The sequence below is a fragment of the Hermetia illucens genome, chromosome 2, assembly GCF_905115235.1.
Source record: "Hermetia illucens chromosome 2, iHerIll2.2.curated.20191125, whole genome shotgun sequence".
In the NCBI taxonomy this organism is placed as follows: domain Eukaryota; kingdom Metazoa; phylum Arthropoda; class Insecta; order Diptera; family Stratiomyidae; genus Hermetia; species Hermetia illucens.
In genome coordinates this window covers 9,867,091-9,885,162 of record NC_051850.1, presented here as the reverse complement: position 1 = coordinate 9,885,162, position 18,072 = coordinate 9,867,091, and the positions used below count along the sequence as shown (strand labels likewise).

The 18,072-nt window shown below is 45.8% G+C and overlaps 1 protein-coding gene across 1 annotated transcript; it reads right to left on the bottom strand.

The window, feature by feature from the left end:
- Window positions 1-1,392: 1,392 nt before the first annotated feature.
- On the bottom strand, window positions 1,393-3,201 carry LOC119650211 (peritrophin-48-like). Its single transcript, XM_038052776.1, has 2 exons — window positions 3,094-3,201; window positions 1,393-2,694 (listed from the first exon to the last, which is right to left on the bottom strand). Exons 1-2 carry the CDS (start codon window positions 3,101-3,103, stop codon window positions 1,742-1,744), a joined length of 963 nt encoding a protein of 320 aa, XP_037908704.1. The 5' UTR covers window positions 3,104-3,201; the 3' UTR covers window positions 1,393-1,741.
- Between the last annotated feature and the right edge of the window lie 14,871 nt (window positions 3,202-18,072).

The following is an 18,072-nucleotide window of genomic DNA, read 5'->3' as shown; positions in this document are numbered from 1 at the left end:
ATTGCTTTTCAACACCGCTGACATATTTGCGACTCAGTGAATTCTTTAATCAGGTTATTCAAGAAGGTAGACCACCATCTGGCTGGCAAGAAAATACCACAATTTCAATATGGAAAAAGAAAGCTAGTCCAGCAGAATGCTCAAATTACCGTCCAACCGGGTTACTTTCCCATACCATGAAGTCTTCATGAACATCTGTTTGAACGCATTTCTGACAACCGTATTCACGAAATCGTTGAAATAATCGTGAATCAAGCGGGATTTGTCAAGAACTGCGGAACTACTAATGGTATACACGCTACGTGGTTACTTAAAGAGAAACACCGTCAGAGGTATCGCCCTCTTTACATTGCATTTCTAGATCTGTAGAAAGCGTTTGACCGTCTGCCACATGAACTCATTTGGTATGGTCTATGACAACACTTAGTGTCAGAAGAACTCGTGCAATGGATTCAACTGCTCTACCACGATCCGAAAAGTAAAGTTGGAAGCGTGGCAGTGTGTCTCTGTTGGTGTTCATCAAGGAAGCGCCCTATCACCACTCCTCTTTGTTTTTGTTATGGACACTGTCACACGGGACATCCAACGTCCAACGCCCTATACACTGCTTTATGCAGATGATGTTTTCCTAGCATCTAATAGCAGCAACTTGTCTAAAAATGGAATGGCCGCCTTATGTAATTTGGTCTCAGATTGAATCTGAATAAAACAGAGTTTTTGACCACCGATCCTCATGAAACAGGCGCAACCGCTGTCAGCTGCAGTGACCTGCCCAGAACTGAGCGATTTATCATAAATATCTCGGGCCATTGTTATTCGTCAATGAAGAACTGCGTTATGAAATTACTTCACGCATTAACGCAACCTGATGAAGAGTGGCGTTCCACAACTGGTGTTCTTTGTGATCGACGTTTCAACGAACGTCTGAAATATAAAATTTACCGCAATTCCGTCTACCTTGCCGCCCTCTATGGTCCTGAGTGTTAGCCGACTATAAAAGGGAATGAACGTCGTCTTGTCGTAACGGAGACGTTGGCCTAGTGGCGTGATACGTTTTGATCGCATCCGAAGTGGGGTTGCACCGATCGTGGAAAAATTGTGAGAGAGGCGTTCTGGATGGCATGGTGACTTAATTTGCCCTAACGAGATTTCACTTGTCAAGATTGGTCTGCACACACGAAGTCGATGGTAAACGATCAAAAGGTCGGCCGAAACAGCAGTGGCCTGACATGCTGGATGGGGATTTAATAGCCTCTCGATCGCATGCTGATCAGGCATTTGATAGAACCAAATGTTGAAACCGATCACGATGAGTCGATCCCGCTTGTGAATGGGACAAATCCTGAAGAAAAAGAAGAAGAAAAACTATTCCCAGCAAATAAAAAACACTGATTTAGTTATTCCTCATAATGTAGCCAGTAACTGATTTACTATCAAAGAATTTTACAGAGGAGGAAGGGAGTTTAAGATTCTAAATAGACAATTAGGAAATTTAACAATTTTTGACACCAACAAAATATGCCTTAACGCGCTCTTGTTTAATATATTCTTGTCTTTCAGGCAAGCTTGGGAGGTCTTTTGGGATAAACACAATTCACTAATTCACTACACGTTGCAAAGGATGTACTAAGCTGAGGCAAACAACCGAAGATATTAAAAAAAAAGATAGTAAAAACTATTTAATTTATTTTCAGCGTAAATGGTGAAGCTTTGCGCATAGCCATTGAAAATATCTTGTAAATCAAGCGACACACATGTTCTTCGTTGCATTGAAGGTGGTGCCTGCTGGACACGACTTGATCTGGGGTAGTTTTCCTTTGGTACACACGTAAAATTTTGTCTTATCAGAATGTGGAACATTCACTGAAGTTTTGCCATTCGTGTCCCAGTCTTCATCTTCGCAAATGCAGCTACTAGGTCTGGTTTTAGAACAAGCTCCATTCGAAAAATATCTATCATCGTTACAATATTGCCAGTAAGGGGTTGATTCGTCGATACAATAGTAGTAAGCTCTACAGTAGTAGGGATCCGGGAGAAACTTTCCAACATTTCCTTTGCACATAGTTTCAACATCCACTAGTAAATCGGGGTTGGGATTTTGAACTTTGCATTCATCACCGATGTTAAACAAGCAAGCTTGAGTTTGCGCGTCAAAGAACATTCCGGGGGGACAGTTTCGGCTTACAAGGATATCTCCGCTGCATTCGTAGTAGGATCCACAACTTTCTTTGTCTACCCACATTCTGTTTTGGAATTTTGGATTAGAGCAATCGGGAATATCATATTTACAGTCATATTCAGTATCAGGAACACATTTTTGCAAGAGGGGGTTGAAATATTTATTGGCGTCACAAGAAGCAAAAGTGGGTACCATATCATCACGACATTCATAAAAAGTTTCGCACGTGTCAGAAATAGGATCTATAAATTTTTCTCCCTGGCTGGTGCATTTCATCGGTTCACCGTCTAAATAAACAGTACAGCTTCTTGTCCTTTCATCAAAGAAAATATAGTCTGGGCAATTATATAGCTTCGAATCTCCAGTTTTACTGAAGCATACTTCGTACGTTTTCAGAGAGGGGTCTTCTGTATATGGAACATATAGTTCCTTATCCTCGCAATCCGCTGCATTCACCCGATTGATATTGCAATGAAGAATCCCCAAAGCGGATATTAGTAATTTTAAGGCGATTCCTAGATAGAATGGAGTAAAGTGTTATTGTTAATTACAAATCTGTAATGTTCTGTTCAGAAGAGGGAAAATGAAGTGGAAAAGTATTTTAAAGTTGAAGACATTTACTCTATTATATCATTCAGCAAGGAAGGATTAAAAGGGACAAATTCTTTCTGAACAAATTTAATTTTTTAGTCAAAAGAGCGGTCTTACTTATATTATTTAACACAAACACAATGGTATGGAAAAACAGCTGCCAAAAAATGAAAAAGCCAAAAGTAACTTCACATTCAAACAAGTTGTTAGGACATCACCCCTCTACCACAGTAATTTGAATATTTTGTAAGCCACATTGCGAAAGCCACCATTAATCCTTACAAACATCCAAAATACACTGAAATCTATAACTTTTATTTTACCTAATCTCATCTTGGTATATCCACCAATATGAGATGTCTCACAAAAATAGGATTATTTGGTTGACACACGACTACAGGTCGGACTAATAAAACGATATAGACTACAACTTCATGTCATATTCGCCTTTTTATAGAATCGTCAAATCATTGTCAAAAATCAGATAATGAAATCCAAGCTTTAAACTAATTCAATTCTGCGAAATTTAGTAATTACTTACGATGTACTGGACGATAAGGATTTGCGAAGATTAAAGATACCAGATAATCTAATGGAGTACAGTTGCGAATAGCATAGAATGAGATTAGTGCGGATAAATTTCAGATAGTTGTAATTGTTCTAGTTTTTATATTTCCCATTATTTTAATTGAATCTTAAATGCTAGAAAGTCTAGTGGATATGGACATTATTATCTATTTCTTTGTACAATAACCTGAATTTCTATTGAGCGTCATGATTTGCTGCAGATTAGATAAGAGGGTGGTGGTAGATGATCAGTTTTCAGTTTTTCAGTTTAAAAAATTATTTTTTCCGGGTTATCACAATCTCGGCAGATGCCAAGCATTTAGGCTCGGACGATCCTACCTACTTAAAAACTAAAGGGGCGCTGGTATTGGTGGCCGGTGGTAGGTCAATGGGAGAATCCACCGAGTACTCCCCGCAACATCGAGCACGTATGCAGAATGGTGTACTTCCGCATGGTTTGAACCACACTGTGCGAAATTCCCAGGACATCAAGGCAAGCCGTGAGGGATGATACCTGTAGCTGACAATATTATGGGAACCATAACCACCCGCTCGAGACGCCAAATTTCTTTGATTTCCCAAGCCAATGGCTCATAGTTCACCTTCTTCTCCACCTGTTTCCGTTCAATGCTGCTATTATGGGGGATAGCAACAACAATAATATACGCGGAGCGACCCGTCTTGTCAACCAACAGTACTTCAGGCTTGTTATGTGCAGTATGGTGATCAGTCAGAACTTGCCGGTCCCAATACATGCCGCAAGCAGAACTATCAAGAACTTCTTGCGGCTCATATCGGTAAACCGGACATGTTCCCGTGATCAGCCCATGATTATATGCAAGGTTTTGATGGATAACCTTATATACAGCATTATGCCTGGTGATGTATTGCACCGGTGCCATAACAGTACAGCCAGAAATGAGATGGTCCAACGTCTCTAACGCCGAACCACACATTCTGCACTGGTCGTTCTCCACCCGTTCTTTCATGATGAGCTTTTTATAAGCTCGGGTGGCGACCACGCCATCCTGACTGGCACACATGAACCCCTCCGTCTCAGCAAAGAGCTCCCCCGCACGACAAATGGCCGCCAAAGACAATTCACGTGTTTACTGTGCATTGCCTTCGACTTCCATTCATCGATCCGCTCTTGGCCGGACTTCACCCCACTCATAGGATTGAAAGATTGATCCTTCAAGTTAAGTGGAGTCAGCCCACAGTCCGCTTTACAGACAGCCGCATGCAAGGGACTCGCCTGCTCTTTGCTATAAAAATAAGCACGCAGCGAGTCGACTTGGCGATGATGTTGTCCCGCCACGTCAACCACACCCCTACCTCCGATGTCACGAGGCAGGTTCATCCGCTCCACGGCAGACTTTGGATGATGCATTCGGAATTAGGACATAGTTGTCCGTATCCGCCGCTGGACGTTTTCCAGATCGGTCTTCGTCTATGGCAATATTCCGAATGCATATGCCAGTGAAGGGATAGCGAATACATTCAACGCGCTTATTTTATTTTTCCCGAGAGATGCGATTTCAGCACCAGCTTTACACGTCGTAGGAATTCGGACAGCAAAGCATCCTTCAGATCACCAACTCGAGCATGGGTTTCCTGCACAATTTGTAGGTACTTGTAGAATTCTGTCTCGGTCATAGCTTCGATGTGGAGGCTACCAATGCTATGTCCGGCATGCGGCTCGTGATGACCTTTGCGGATGGCTTGGATTCGACACTTGTCTAATCTAAACTCCATCCGAATATCACGGCTGAACATGTCTATTATTCGCAACAGACTTCTAAGATGGTCGTCACTCCCAGCATACAGCTTGATGTCATCTAAATACAGGGTGCGGCAGCATAACTTCCTTTTTTAAAATGCGCGCCACTCAGTTGATGTCATACCGGAGCGCTAACGGTCTCGTTCAAGAGGGGATACTGTAAAGTTTTGTCCCGACATGGTTCAGTCGCCATCATGCGTTGGAATAGTGAGGAGCGTGCCTTTGCCGTTGAGGTTTACTTTTCAAGCGGATGTTCGGTTATTGCAACATAGCGTGCATTTCGGAATCGCTTTAATTTAACCCCGTTGGCTCCTGTCCCAGACTGCAAATCAATTGTTACATGGGTCACTACATTCAGACAAACTGCAAGTGCGACAAAAGGAAGAACTGGAGTCCTCGGCCCGTTAGAACACCTGAGAACATTGAAGCAGTGAGAGCGTCAATGTTGCGATCGCCACGGCGTTCTGCGCGCAAACACGCATCTGCCCTTGGACTATCCGATCGTTCTGTGAGAAGAATTCTTCGTGATGATCTTCATTTTCATCCCTATAAGATGGCGATAGTGCAGAAACTTTCAGAACGTGACTTCAGTTCTCGGATGAACGCGTGTGAGCTTCTTCTTGATGTCGTTCCCGAGGGTGCTATTGTTTTTTTTAGCGATGAAACCCATTTTCATTTGTGTGGGTCGATTAACAAACAAAACATACGCTACTGGGCTGACACCAACCCTCGAGAATTGCATCCAAAGTCACAGTGTGGTGTGCAATTTCCTCAGCTGGAATTATTGGTCCCTGGTTGTTTGAGGAAAATGATGAGTGACAGTGAATTCGGACCGGTATGTAAACATGCTACAAAATTTTTTTTCCCCACGGCTAGAAAATTTGCGTTTGGGGGACACTTGGTTCCAACAAGACGGTGCAACAGCACACACTTCAAGAGCATCGATGGCTGTTTTGAGGGAACACTTTCCAGAGCGTCTTATCTCAATTAGAGGCGATTTGGAATGGCCGGCACGCTCTCCCGATCTGTCCCCTTGTGATTTTTTTTTATGGGGTTTTTTGAAATCCCGTGTTTATGTGAACCGTCCAAGAACCCTACAAGATTTGAAGACCAACATCAAAGAAGAAATTGCCAACATAACACCTGCTATGCTAACAAGAGTCATGACAAACGCCAGAAATCGGCTTACGCAATGTATGGAGAATGGGGGACGTCACCTAACAGATTTGATCTTCAAAACAATGTAAATAAAAACTTCAGACATGTACCTACATTATAAAAAAAAATAAACATTTTCCGATGCATACAATAGTTTTTATTGAGTTTTGAAAAAAGGAAGTTATGCTGCCGCACCCTGTACGTCAAGTGTGTCAATTCGCACATAGCAAGTAGGCCATACTTTATGGCAAAACCATGCCCTCTAGCATCACTCAGTAGCCATGAAAGGGGGTTCAGTGCCATACAAAACCAAAGGGAACTCAATGAATCCCCCTGGAAGATACCCCTCTGTATACGGATTGGCTCTGAGGTATTAACACCCTCAGATGTACGCACCGATAAGGTGGTATGCCATCCTTCCATGACTGTCGCCAAAAACTTTATTAGTTTCGGATCAATGCGATACAGATGTAAGATATCGATTAACCAGGTATCAAAAGTCTTGGCATAATCGATATAGAAACTAAAGAGATTTCTTTGGCCTCTAGTTGCTTGCCCTACAACTACCGAGTCGATAATGAGTTGCTCTTTGCAACCCCTTGACCCAACTCGGCAGCCCTTCTGCTCCTCGGACAGAATGTTGTTGGTCTCGAGGTGCGCATTGATCCTTCCACTAATAATGGACGGAGGGTTGGTAAGTAAGTGATCGGTCTTGTGTCTGCTGGGTTCTGCACCGTGTCCTTCTTAAGGATAAAGTAGGTAATCCCCGCAGTGAGGAAGGGTGGAAATTCCTCTGGCCGACTCACGACCCCATTTATACTACGTGCCAACCGACTGTGTACGCTGATAAATTTCTTATACCAGAAATTCTGCACCCGATCCAGACCTGGGCCCCTCCAGTTCTTCGAGCTATTTATGGCTCGTCGAACTTCCTCTTCGATAACATCCGGAAAATTCATGCCAGGCGTATTGGCATGGCGGTTGTCTTCGGCGGTGATCCACTCAGCATGCTGGGCGGGCAACCCCCAAAGTCCTGGTTCATCGCGTATCTTGCATTCTGGACACGCCTGGAATATCTTTCGCCATACCGTCGTAACCGACTGCATATGACAGAAAGTTTCTGTTTCAGTGTGTCCAGAATTTCAACTACAGGTTTCTCACTGGGGATGGCATAGTTCCGGTAAACCCTCTGCACTTTATTTCTCACCCATCTGCTGGCATTGTCAGTGCTGATCTGGATCAGTCTAGCAATGTCCTGCCTTAGTGAGTCCCGCCGATATGGCAGACGAACTTTCCATGGTGGATCTCTTTGGTCACTTAAACCAATGACACGAAAGGGAATCTTCTGACCGTGCAATCTGACCGCCGCAACTGCACCACAATACACAAGTGATTGTAGTTGCAGCAGCGACATATCAGCACAGAGCCGAGATGCAATCTCATCATTGATTTGAGAGATTTGAGATGGTCTATGCAAAGGATCCATATCCGAGAATTCTATTCACGCTCTTTGGAATTCGTCCCGAATGTCAGCGGAAACCTCAGCTGGACGGTGGAGAAGAGTGCTTCGGCGAGTACTGAAACTGTTACCTGCAGTGCGGCGTGGTGTTATTGATGCCGCCGCCTCTGCCCCCATCGACCCTCGGTCACCAGCTTCCCCGATGACCTCAAGGCGAACACGTTCCCTGATGGTAGCCGGGATTGTGTCGCTGCGAGTAATAAAGCGGTACTAGTCTGCGACTCGCTGCACAGTCACGTGCGCGAATTGCGGGAAACGCGGTAAGATGTTGTACCCGCCCCTGCCGTTATTTCGTAGTAGGAGCGGATGATGAAGAGGTTAATTTCTTCAGTCCATTTCATCTGTTTCCTACGCGAACTTGTCGAAGTGGTCGCCACAGATTGTGACAAAACAGCTGCAGCAGGCGGAGCTGTGCTCCTGGTCGTCGTGGCGCCTAGACGTCGAATCGCCCCACGACCAGCGGTTTCGACGCCGTGCTGTCCATTACGAGAGCCCCACCCAGTCACCAAGTCAAATGACTCCCGCCGGTTATCCGCACCGGACCTCAAATTTCTTTTTCTTCTCATTATTGGTGGTGCATTTTATCCCTAGTTGCCAGGTGTTGGGATAGCTTCCTTAGTGAGTAATCTGCAAGACTACAAAGTTACTGCACTTTCTTTACCTACCCCCTGAGACGCTGCGGTGGCGTGCATTCTGTGAAGAGAAAGACGCACCGCGTCCCTAAAGAATTATTGTACCCCTTTTACTGATTATAGTGTACCTATTGATCATAGTATCTCAAGCAGGCCTATAACCGTCAGGAACTTTAGTATGTTCCCTACTTCCAGATTTTTCAGCTTTGCATCTGGTATTAAGTGTTCTCCCAGATGCCTCGACCAGCCACGTCCCAGGACGTGTCTAGAGGTTTCGTCACAGTCCTCACAAAACCTTCAGGCAGTGTCCGTAGATATCCCTAGCTTCCCTAGGTGATAGTTCAGCCACCAATGACCACTGAGAATTCCCACTATGATTCGGAGGTTCTTTTTGGTGAGGTATAAGCAATCCTCTGTGCGTATGGGTTTGCATCCTCCCATTAACCACCCTGGACTGCTCCATCCCCTAGCCGTTCCTCTTCATTTCTTAGATTCATAGCTATTTAACCGTTTCCGATTCCACAGAAGGGTTCTGGCTCGTGTAAAAGCATCCCTGCTCCCTCCTTGGCTAGTTCGTCCGCTACCTCGTTGCCTTCCAGCCTAACGTGGTCTGGAACCCAAAGTATCCAGACCTTCTTGGACTAGCCGCTTGGCCATTGGTGAGAGTAGCTATGTTTTGCCCTCTGTAGTTCCTTTGGAGGTTAAAGGCATTGGCTCAAAGTACATTTTCCTTGGACAAATGTACCAAGTAATCAGTTGTTGGTTTAAGCCATATGTCGCAACCACGCCCTCCCAGTTTGCCTTGTTACTCCAACGTGTTTCAAACTTCTTATCGAAATGAAACCTCGTTTTCATGTTATTCCTTGGTATCAGTAATTCGGGACACGGCCTAGAAAGAATATCAATCTTCCTTCGATTTAGGCAGCTCCCTACCTCACTGATACCCCGAGAGGGGTTAATCCCAGAAGGACCTTCAGGGATGCCGTTGGGCATGTCCTCATTGCTCGACTGATACACACGCAAGTCAGCCTTTGGACCTTATGTAATTCCCTGGCTTGTGTGCTGTGTTCGGTTCTTTCTGCGCACATTACCGCTCCATAGGTAATCATTGGCCTTACTATTGCAGTATACGAGTATATCCAAAGTAGTATCTTCGGGCTGCAACCGGAAGGAGTGTCACAGGCTCCGCCACTTAACACCACGTCTAGGCGACCGGGAGGATATGTACCATAATGACGGAGTACAAATCAGTCAAAAGGAGACTCCGCAGCGCAATAAACAAGAGCAAAGCTCGCTGCTTTCAAAATCTGGTCGACGAGGTGAATGGGGATCCGTGGGGACACGGTTACAAACTGGTAACCCGAAAAATCGAGGCTCTGCGGAAACCCTGTTCACTTAAGGCCGAGCAGATGGACCGCATTGTAAGGGCACTCTTCCCTGCGCACCCCGTATGGGATGATGACGTCGGTGCGGAGAGCGCAGAGGACTGTCCACTTTTCTCTATAAAAGAGTTGCAACAGACAGTCCTCTCTATGAAAGACAAGAAGGCGCTAGGATGGTGTTCCAGCAGAGGTATACAAACTGGTATTCCAACACCGGCTAGACCTACTGCTCGGCGCATTCAACGCTTGCCTGAAAGAAGGCAAAAGGAAAGGCGACCCCGAGTTGCCGTCTTAATACCGCCCACTATGTATGCTTGACACTGCTAGGAAATTGCTCGAAAAGCTCATCAGAAGTAGACTCGCTCAAGCGATACACGCTGCCGCAGATTTATCTCCCCGGCAGTTTGGTTTTAGAGATGGGAGATCCACAATTGATGCTGTCATGCAAGTCGTGGACGCCGTTCGACGAGCAGAGGCACAAAGCCGCCGAACTCGACGGATGGTGTTCCTGCTGTTGCTGCCTTGTTGCTGAACGCACTGTCGAACAGGCGCAAAACAGACTCGGCATATTGATGCGACGGGTAAGCGGATGGATGACTACTCATGGTTTCAATCTTGCACTGGAAAAAACCGAAGTAGTCATCCTGACTAAAAAGAGAATTCCGACCCTGCGTCCCATATCGTTCGGCGAGTCGATAATCGAATCAAAATTAGCGGTAAAGTACCTCGGGTTGACTCTTGAATAGAGATGAGCATTATTTTGCGCAAATCAAAGCAGCAGCGAACGAGGCTGCAGCTGGAGTTTCGGCGTTAAGTAGGCTAATGGCAAACATTGGGGTCCTTCGTTTTGCAGGCAACGTCTCCTGATGAGTTCATTGCAGTCTGTCCTGATCTACGGCGCATTATGGGCTGGCGCTCTTAACAAGGAGGTATATCGTAAACGCCTCGCGGAAGTACAGAGACGAGGAGCTTTGTGGGTGGCGTCTGCGTACCGCACTGTCTCTGAACCGGCCGTGATGGTGATCGCGGCAGTGATTCCCCTCTTCTTGCTAAGGAGCGTCAAGCCATATACAAGCGCAAGGGAGATGAGCAAAGGGAGGTGGTTGCTTGCGAAGAACGGTAATGCACTCTAGACGAATGGCGGCTCTCCTGGCAAAATGAAACTAGAGGCAGATGGACTGCGCAGCTCATTGGCAACGTAGGTGCGTGGCTGAATCGGAAGCATGGTAAGACTGACTATTTCCTTACCCCATTTTTAAGTGGGCATGGAAGTTTTCAGTCTTACTTGCACAAGATTGGAAAGGCGCGATCTCCGGATTGTGTGTTTTGCAATGGAGTTGTGGACGACGCCCACCACATTTTCTTGTGGAAGGTGGGGTGGAGTTCGTCAGCAGCTCTATTTAAACATAGGGGATCTCTCGCCAGACAACATTATCGAACATATGCTGAGGACTGCTGACAGGTGGAACCGTGGGGAGATAGAACTCGACCGATGGAGGAGCCGGATGGCAGGGGGTTCCTTGAACTGACAGTTCCTTTCCTCCTCTTCCCTCCCGTTGGTGATTTGAAGGCTCCACAAGGCGGGACAGTTTGGGAACTAGCCCGAAGCAATCTGACAAACGGTTCCAGGCTAGGTCTATGACGATGGGGAGGTGTTTAGTTGGTAGTCCGACCACGTACCGAATCGGGAGTCCAACATTGTGTGCGTAAATGCATTCACCTACCTTACCCGAAAAAAAATCCCAGAAGGACCTCCAGGGATGCCGGTGGGCATATCCTCATTGCCCTACTGACACACACGCAAGCCAGCCTTAGGACATTATGTAATTCCCTGGCTTGTGTGCTGAGTTCGGTCCTTTCTGCCCAGATTACCGCTCCATAGGTAATCATTGGTCTTACTATTGCAGTATATATCCAAAGTAGTATCTTCGGGCTACAACCCCATTTTTTTCCTGCTATGGATCTACAAGTCATCAGAGCCCTCGTGGCTTTCCGACAAGTGTTACTGACATGTGTCTTCCAGAGTAATTTTTAGTGTGAACAGTAATAAGAAGATTGAAAAAAAAAAATGAATGGAAAACAATTTTATAACTTAACAAAAAAAAATGAACTAAACCTTATGGCCGCTGTGGGCGCTCACAGTTTTTTATTACCAAATAAGAAACTAAACTATAACTAAATACACAGTTACGTATGCAATATCTGTAGCTTCACGTTGGGCGCCAACTCTGTTACCATGAGAGTGAAATTAATAAAACTGACTAAGCTGACCCTGAGTAATGTGCGAGGCCAGATAAAAGCAGCAGGATCACTCTCAAGACCATTCGACATCAACAACGGTCTACGATAAGGGGATGCCCTATCATGCGTCCTCTTTAACCTGGCCCTCGAGAAAGTGGTCCATGATGTTGAGGTGAATGCAAGAGGTACGATCCTCTTTAAGTCCACCTAACTACTGCTATGCTGACGATATGGACACCATGGGAAGAACAAACTTCCACATCGAGTAGGTGCGAGATCACGGGCTACACATCAATGAAGGCAAGACAAAGTATATGGTGTCAACGTCAGCACCGAAAACCAACCAACCAACAACATCCAACCGCACTGGCCAAACGGAGTCTATTTCAGCTTACAAAAACTATTCCGCTCGAAACGTCCTACCATAGGGTCAAAGCTCTTACGGATCTTGCTAGTCCTTACGTATTCCTCGGAGACTTGGGTTCTTAGCAAAAAAAAAACCGTGAACTCTTGGAAAAAAGATTTAACTCCTAAAAAGGCGGAGCACATGAGAACTATGACTGAAGCTGCCAGCTAAACTTTTGCAGCGGCGACCTCGAGAAAAGGGACCGGATCTTCAAAGGCGGATGCGGAAGCCTGGAGGCAAGTGGAAAGAAAGGAAACAATCGGGGGAAGATAACACCGGAGGTGATTGTCATTTCCCAACGATGTGAAGGGTCTAGCAAGCGGAGATCACTATAATCTGCAAAGATATAGATGAAGTCATCATAAAGGAGGAGGTTTTCAAAACGGTGGAAAAGTAGTTCGACCTTTCCGGACAAGAATCAGAGGTGAAAACGCTGAAGAAAGCCTACGGGGGAACACAAACGGCCATTATCAGCCTACCAGGAGAAACAGCACTCAAACTCAAACAAAGCCCTTATCACAAATCGCAGATGAGGTTGTTAAAAATCAACCTCAACCACTGCGAATTGGCGCGACAAAAACATCGATGTGGCTGTAATAGGTGAGTCATATCGAAATCACGATGGTACCATTTGGATCAAAGACCAAACAAGCCAAGCAGCGTTATGGGCTTGGGGAGAACAAGCTTGGGAGGAAATAATGGAGCACTCGGAAGAAGGCCTCATCAGAGCGAAAGTGAAAGGTGTCCACATCTACAGCTGCTATGCTTTACCCAGCGCTACACTTGTCAAGTATAAGCAGATGCTTGCCGCTCTGGCTTTTGATGCAAGAGGACGTCGGTCGACCATAATAGCAGGCGATTTTAATACGTGGGCCGGGTAACTAATGTGAGGGGACGTGTTCTCCTCGAAAAATTCCGGGGAAGGAGCCTGGGGTCTATAGTGGACCTGAGCAGAGTCGCTTAGCACGTCAGTGAGGACTATACTCACCACCAGGCAACTGCATAGAAATGAAGAGTGGATCGCGCTCGAAAAAGGTCTTCGCAGAATTAAAAGTGGTATGCTCGGCTGAACAGCGAGAGGTTTCGAAGAAGGCACGTTTCCGGGGCGCTCAAACCCGACATATCCTTGAATGATACGGCTAGACAAAAAGCCACCCAAATCACTCTATGGGTGACGGAAGCATGCGATGCTACTACGTCCATAAGGGCGAGCAAGGAATTTTTGCCAGAGGCTCAGGCGAAAACCTGGTGGCGATGGTCGGGAGAAGAGAAAGAGGCACCTGCATGTCCGCCTAAAAAAAACCATTCGGAGGCGCAAAAAGATCTGTTTCAAAAAGCTGTGTGACCATGCCGACATAAACCTAAAGCTGCGGCGATCACCCCAGGCTATCTGCCCGCGCCTCCTGAAACAGATTGTCACCACTCTGTTCTCTCACCACGAAAATAGGAGAAGCAAATGGTTGTCCAGCTAAATGAGGGCATAATACCCCTAGTAACTGTGGAGGAAATGCGGGAAATATGTGGTAGGATCCGTGACAACAAGGCCCCAGGTTTTGATGGCGTGGAAAAAGTAAAAGTTGGTGTTGCTTCCGAAACCTGACAAGCCACCTGGAATACCAGCATCGTATCGTCCTCTCTGTCTACTGGATACAATGGGGAAGATGATGGAGAGAGTCATCTACAATAGGCTCCTATCCATCGCCGAAGCCAGTAATGGTTTGTCGGAACGCCAGCTTGGTTTCCAAAGAGCAAGCTCTACGGTGGACGCAATTGGCATGGTAATAAACCTGGCGAAAGGTGCACTGATTTCTGTTGGCTGTTGTGCCGTTTTGGCGCTGGATGTCAAAAAAACTATCTCTCAAAGAGGTCTCAAAGAGTATATTGTTACAGCCGGGGTACCACAGGAATCGGTTCTTTGTCCCCTGTTGTAGAATGTTATGTATAATGTGGTGCTTGCTCTTCCCGTCCCAGAGGGGCTTACGATTGTCGACTTTGCTGATGACATATCTGTGGTTGTTACAGCAAAATACCCAGAAGATGTGGAGGTCTACGCGACGAAAACAGTAAGAGCGACAAAGCCCTGGCTAGAAAGAGATGGGCTGGCCTTGGATGGCACGGAAACGGGGGCCTTAAAGACAAACGGCAGGAGTGTGAAAGTGGAAGCCGGTGGTGGTGATAATTGATACTAAATGGAGTTTTAGGGAACACCTAGAATATGCATGCCAAAAGGCAGCCAGTGCCACCACGGCACTTGCAAAAATGCTGCGAATATTTGTGGGCCTACTCCTACTATAAAAGGTGCTTCATTCTTGCTAGCTTCTCCCAGTGCAGCTCCCTTAGCGGTTCCTCTTTGTTGTTCAACGTCGCAGCCAGTAATTCATTTCCGAGTTCACACAAAGGGTTTGGTTGATCTAACCGCGTCCGTGCTGCTTTTCTGGCCAGCTCATCCGTCGCCTCATTATGGGACCCAGAGTAACCAGGCCTTATTGAGCGAGCCGTGCAAGTTTTGCAACCCTATCTGTCATGCTATCAAATATTGAGATTCGTGAAAAAAAGAAAACGTGTATTCAGTTTGACACCTTTGTCGATGACCAAATAACACGAGTATTCATCGCGGTGGATGATTTATGATATGATTATGCTTGAAAATTCGATTTCATCTTAACAGTGTTCCCAAGTGCAACATGGTATGTAAAATTAGATTACTACGAAACGTTTATTTTCATGTGGCATTATCAAGCTGTACAGTAATTTAACGCTTAGATTTCATTATCTAAATTTATGAAATGAGTAACGTCAGACAAGATTACGTTGAGCAGCATGTCTGCAAGCTGGTCGGTGAGAAGAAGCGATATTAGTGAGTTAAGGGAGAGAAAGAAAGTTGGACTATACTTTTGGTCTTCTGAGCCGCAGTTTCTCTCCTCCCCAGATGAGTTTTGGAGTACTTCAGTGAATATTTCCATGTGGTCAAGGCGGGAGGTATGCTATCTAGAAGAGAAAGTGACCTAAGATTGAAGCCAAAAATATTGAGGTGCCGATAAAAGTTTCCATTTTAGTTTCGGTGGCATTGGCACCGAGATCTATATCACCTGACAGATCAATAATAAATCTTCGTTATTATGGATTGTCACTTCTAGCTTTCCAGCATGACAGCAAGGACAAAGGATAACCTAGGCATTCAAATTCGATATCAGTAGAGTACAGATTGACAAACGGGCGGAAGCGTCAATGATAAGGTTAAACAATACGGTGAGCGGCAATCTTATTGTTTGGCTTTCTGGTTTTGACATAGTTAAACCTCCAAGGTGAAAAAATGGCAGAAGGGATATTGTTATAAAGGACAACTTTTTCACCTTGTGTACCGTAATAAAACCGGATCGTGTCCGGAACGTTACAATTTGAATTAAATAAAATCTTATCAGTGTATACTCCTCCACTTAGGATTTCCGACAAGGGCAAGGACGGAGAGCCAAATAGCTTCCGGAATGGAATCTCCGAAGATTCAAGTGGATTTATCCATATAAAATTGGGATAAATAGCCAGTAGTACTAAGTAGCATCCAGCGGTCAAAGGGTGGTACAGGTCTCAGGGCAAAACGTGGATAGGTACCAACGATGGAGTGTAAAACCTGGGAAACGCCTGTTGAACTAACACCAACAGCTCTACCAGCAAATCCTATCTCCACCTCCACGTGGTGATCGCTGCGAGCTCTTTCTTAATAAAAGCTGCAGACGGAGAAGAATGAAGGCGAATCTCCCTTGCCTAAATACGGGACAAATTGTACCAACTGGTCCTTCAGGCTGCGGGGTAGGAAGGAAACCTGGGAGAACTAACTGGTCTGTGATCTCGAAAAGTACAGGGAGCAATTGCACCAGGCATGCAAGCTTTACCAACAAGTCAGCAGCATGAAGCCTTATATACCTACATGTGCATCCTGCTCAGAAAAAGAGGGAAATCTGATTTCCGACAGAATGGGCATATCGGAGCGATGGGATGAGTATTTTGATGAAACATCGACCAATTGGAGGTCTCGACAACTGAAGACAACTGACAAATACTGTCACCACCAAGCTTGGAATGCAATGCATCGGCTCAAAAACCGTAAGTCGCCAGGAGCCGATGGGATTACAGCCGAATTGGTTAAATATAGAGGCGACACCAGTTACACCAAACAGTTCATTAATTAATACTCAAGGTCTGGAACAGCGAGTTACTGTCTGACGATTGGTAACGAAGCATTACTTGTCCCATACATAAAAAGGGGGATATTACGCAGTGCAGCAATTATGGAAGTATCAAGTTGTTGAGTACCATCTATTAGATATTCTCCGCTATTTTGCTAAGTCGGATTGGCCCGTACGCCCAGAACATCATTGGCCCATACCAAAGAGAGTTCATTCCAGGCAAATCAGCAACAGATGACATTTTCCCTATATGGCAAATAATAGAAAAACTGCTAGAATATGACCACCTTTTTATCGACTTTAAAGCCGCCTATGACACCACAGCCAGAGTAAAATTGTACACGGCCATGAGAGAATTCGGTATCCTGACGAAATTGATAAGAGTGACTAAGCTGACCCTGACCAATGTGCGAGTTCAGATAAAAACAACGGGATCCCTCTCGAGACTAGTCAACATCAACAACGGTCTAAGGCAAGGGGATGCCTTATCATGCGTCCTCTTTAACCTGGCCCTCGAGAAAGTGATTCGCGATGCAGATGTGAATGCAAGAGGAACCATCCTCTTGATTTCTACCCAGCTAGCGGCCTAAGCTCACGATATTTTCATTATGGGAAGAGCAACCCGAGATGTACAGTGTACCTTCATCCAGATCGAGCAGGCGGCGCGAAATCGCAACCGAGAACAGCTATGACTGTGAAAACTGCGCACGGTTGTTGGCAGCCAACAGAGCCTATGTCAGCTTACAAAAACTCTTACTGTAGAAGACTATGAGAGCCGTCCATCTGGCTCAATGCATCGCCAAACATGTGACGCGTCCATGCCTAGGAGGTGCTCATTCCCCCGTAGAAGACCAAACTACTGGTGGAATGATGAACTGACCGGTTTTCGATCAGCCTGCCACCGAGCCAGAAGAGCGGCTCAGAGGGCGGTAGGTAGAGTCGATCAAGGGCAGAAAGAGTGCGCCTACAAGGCAAGCTCGCCATCCAGCGAAGCAAGAGGAAATGCTTTAAGGAGCTCTGCTCAGAAGCGGATATAAACCCGTGGGGGAGTGCTTATAGAATCGTGATGGGACGATTCAGAGGTCGTACCTCTCCGCAAATCACGTGCCCCACCCTCTTGCTGAAAATCATCCAGGGGTTATTCCCCCAGCAAGAGGAGAGCACCGACATATTCCAACCACCTCTGAATGTGACGGCAATTCCTCCAGTCACCAGAGACGAACTGCTGGAGATCTGCGGCAGAATAGGAGACAATAAAGCGCCAGGCCTGGACGGAGTACTGAATAAGGCACTTAAGCTTGCCGTGAAATCTAGGCCGGACATGTTCGCTGAGTTGTTCGAAGCGTGCATGTCCGAAGGAATATTTCCGGCGGCTTGGAAGCGACAGAAGTTGGTACTTCTGCCTAAGCCTGGTAAACCTCCAGGTGAACCAT